This window comes from Planococcus citri, chromosome 2 (genome assembly GCF_950023065.1).
Source record: "Planococcus citri chromosome 2, ihPlaCitr1.1, whole genome shotgun sequence".
NCBI classification, from domain to species: Eukaryota; Metazoa; Arthropoda; class Insecta; order Hemiptera; family Pseudococcidae; genus Planococcus; species Planococcus citri.
This window is the reverse complement of record NC_088678.1, coordinates 19,992,478-19,994,349: the sequence shown is the minus strand read 5'-3', so window position 1 is coordinate 19,994,349 and position 1,872 is coordinate 19,992,478. Positions and strand designations below refer to the sequence as shown.

At 29.2% G+C, this 1,872-nt stretch overlaps 1 protein-coding gene across 1 annotated transcript; it reads right to left on the bottom strand.

Moving 5' to 3' along the window:
* Positions 1-219: 219 nt before the first annotated feature.
* LOC135833658 (uncharacterized) lies at positions 220-1,605 on the bottom strand. Its single transcript, XM_065347425.1, has 5 exons — positions 1,450-1,605; positions 1,163-1,297; positions 898-1,053; positions 653-781; positions 220-553 (listed from the first exon to the last, which is right to left on the bottom strand). The coding sequence occupies exons 1-5, from the start codon at positions 1,534-1,536 to the stop codon at positions 452-454; spliced, it is 609 nt and encodes a 202-aa protein (XP_065203497.1). The 5' UTR covers positions 1,537-1,605; the 3' UTR covers positions 220-451.
* Between the last annotated feature and the right edge of the window lie 267 nt (positions 1,606-1,872).

The following is a 1,872-nucleotide window of genomic DNA, read 5'->3' as shown; positions in this document are numbered from 1 at the left end:
CGTATTGCTTGAAACATTACTCATCTAATACTTGTGCATAGAAAGGAAATCTGAGGAATTATTGTTCACGAGTCAAAAAATGTAGACAGTTATTGATTATTATTTACTCTTAATCATAGAATATGATTATTCAATTTTGTATGTGTACAAGCGAACATAAGTTATCAATCAGATAGATACCTATGTATGTACTTACTACATAATTTATGCATTTTATTGAAAATGAATTTGCCTGTCTCATGAAATATTTTTTCAACACTGTTATAATATGTATACTGAAGAAACTTATTCGTAAGCTAATAAAAGAGTAACTTAAAATAAAATATGGATACCTACTTAATTTACTTAAAAAAATTTCAAATTGACTGAAAATTATTCAAGTACATTTATTTATTATACCTACCTACTCATTACATTAGATAGGTATGTACTTGCTAATCTGGTATTATTGTTAGTGCAGTTTACTGCAACTGGGTGGAACTTTGAGGTAATGCAAAATCGACTGTTTGCATAACATATCACTCAAATCGAGGGGTGGTTTATAAAAACCATCCTATTAAACATGCATTGAAAATATAAGTATAATTAAGTACTTCGTAATTTAATACTGCAGCTACAATCGCTGATGGTATTAGAATAAAACCACACTTACTCCCAGAAATGATGGCAAAGTATTGAACGGTAATAAGTTGGAAGTATAATTGAGACATAATTCAAATCCTTTTGGCCCTTTCGCACAATCATCCAAAGTCTTGAGTAACTTTTGATCTCCTCCAACACACTATAAAAAATTAACAAAAATAGGTAAATAAATGGTACCTATTCAAAAAAAAAAAAAAGAAAAAAAGAAAAAAAAAGGTCAATGATAACAGCATCCATAAATTTCCATCGACTTACTTGATCTAATTTTTTTTCTTTTTCAGATATACAAACTAAAAAATCATTCAATTTGAACCCTTCTTTAAAATAATCCGAGGCGCATGCGTGGAGTTTATTATTGTAACAAGTTTTATCTGGATCTGGACAAGTAATCGCTTTGCCATCACTGCTCAGCTGTTTGCACAAATAGGTAAATACAATTGACATAATTTAGATCAAGTGCCTTAAATGAAATATGCAATTTCACTTTTAGGTAAGTATCTAATAACCATCATGTACTCACCTGAGCATTATAACACGGCAAAAAACTGAAAGTTATGACTTCTTCGAATAACTTATAATGCGCCTTGAATTCATTTTGCAACCAACTTATGGATTTTGAATCATCAGCGTCGTAAAACACGGTGAAATACGATGGCTTTTTTCATTCGTAAAAAATAAATAAGTTAAATCAGTATTTTAGGCATCACTTGTAAAATAGAATATAGGTACCTACTTAGGCAGGTAATTGAACAATTAACATAATATAGGAGGTACTTTACTTAGTATATGATGAGGTTTTTTTCTTACATGGTCGTTGTCTATTTTTATAGCAGCGTAACCGAATTCAAAAACGAATAACACCAAAATTGTATTAATTGAAAACAACTTACACATTTCGAAAAAGAAGTGATGGTTATTAGAAGTTGATCAACACGTACGTATAGGTAATGTGGAAATGCGAAATCGATCTGATTCAATGAAATCGCATGTGTTCGTATTTATGATTTCAAACTTATAAATCAATTCATCTGTATTGAAGATAATTACTCGTAATTTTGGCGCTGTTAAAATTGCACGAATATCTAATAAATAATTTTATGAATCGTTATTTTGAAATGAACAAATAAAATTAATACAAGTCACACGACAATGATATTTTTAGAGAGTGTAAATTTTACCAAAACAAACATTATTACGAGATATTAATAATTTAACAACTTGTTCAACCTT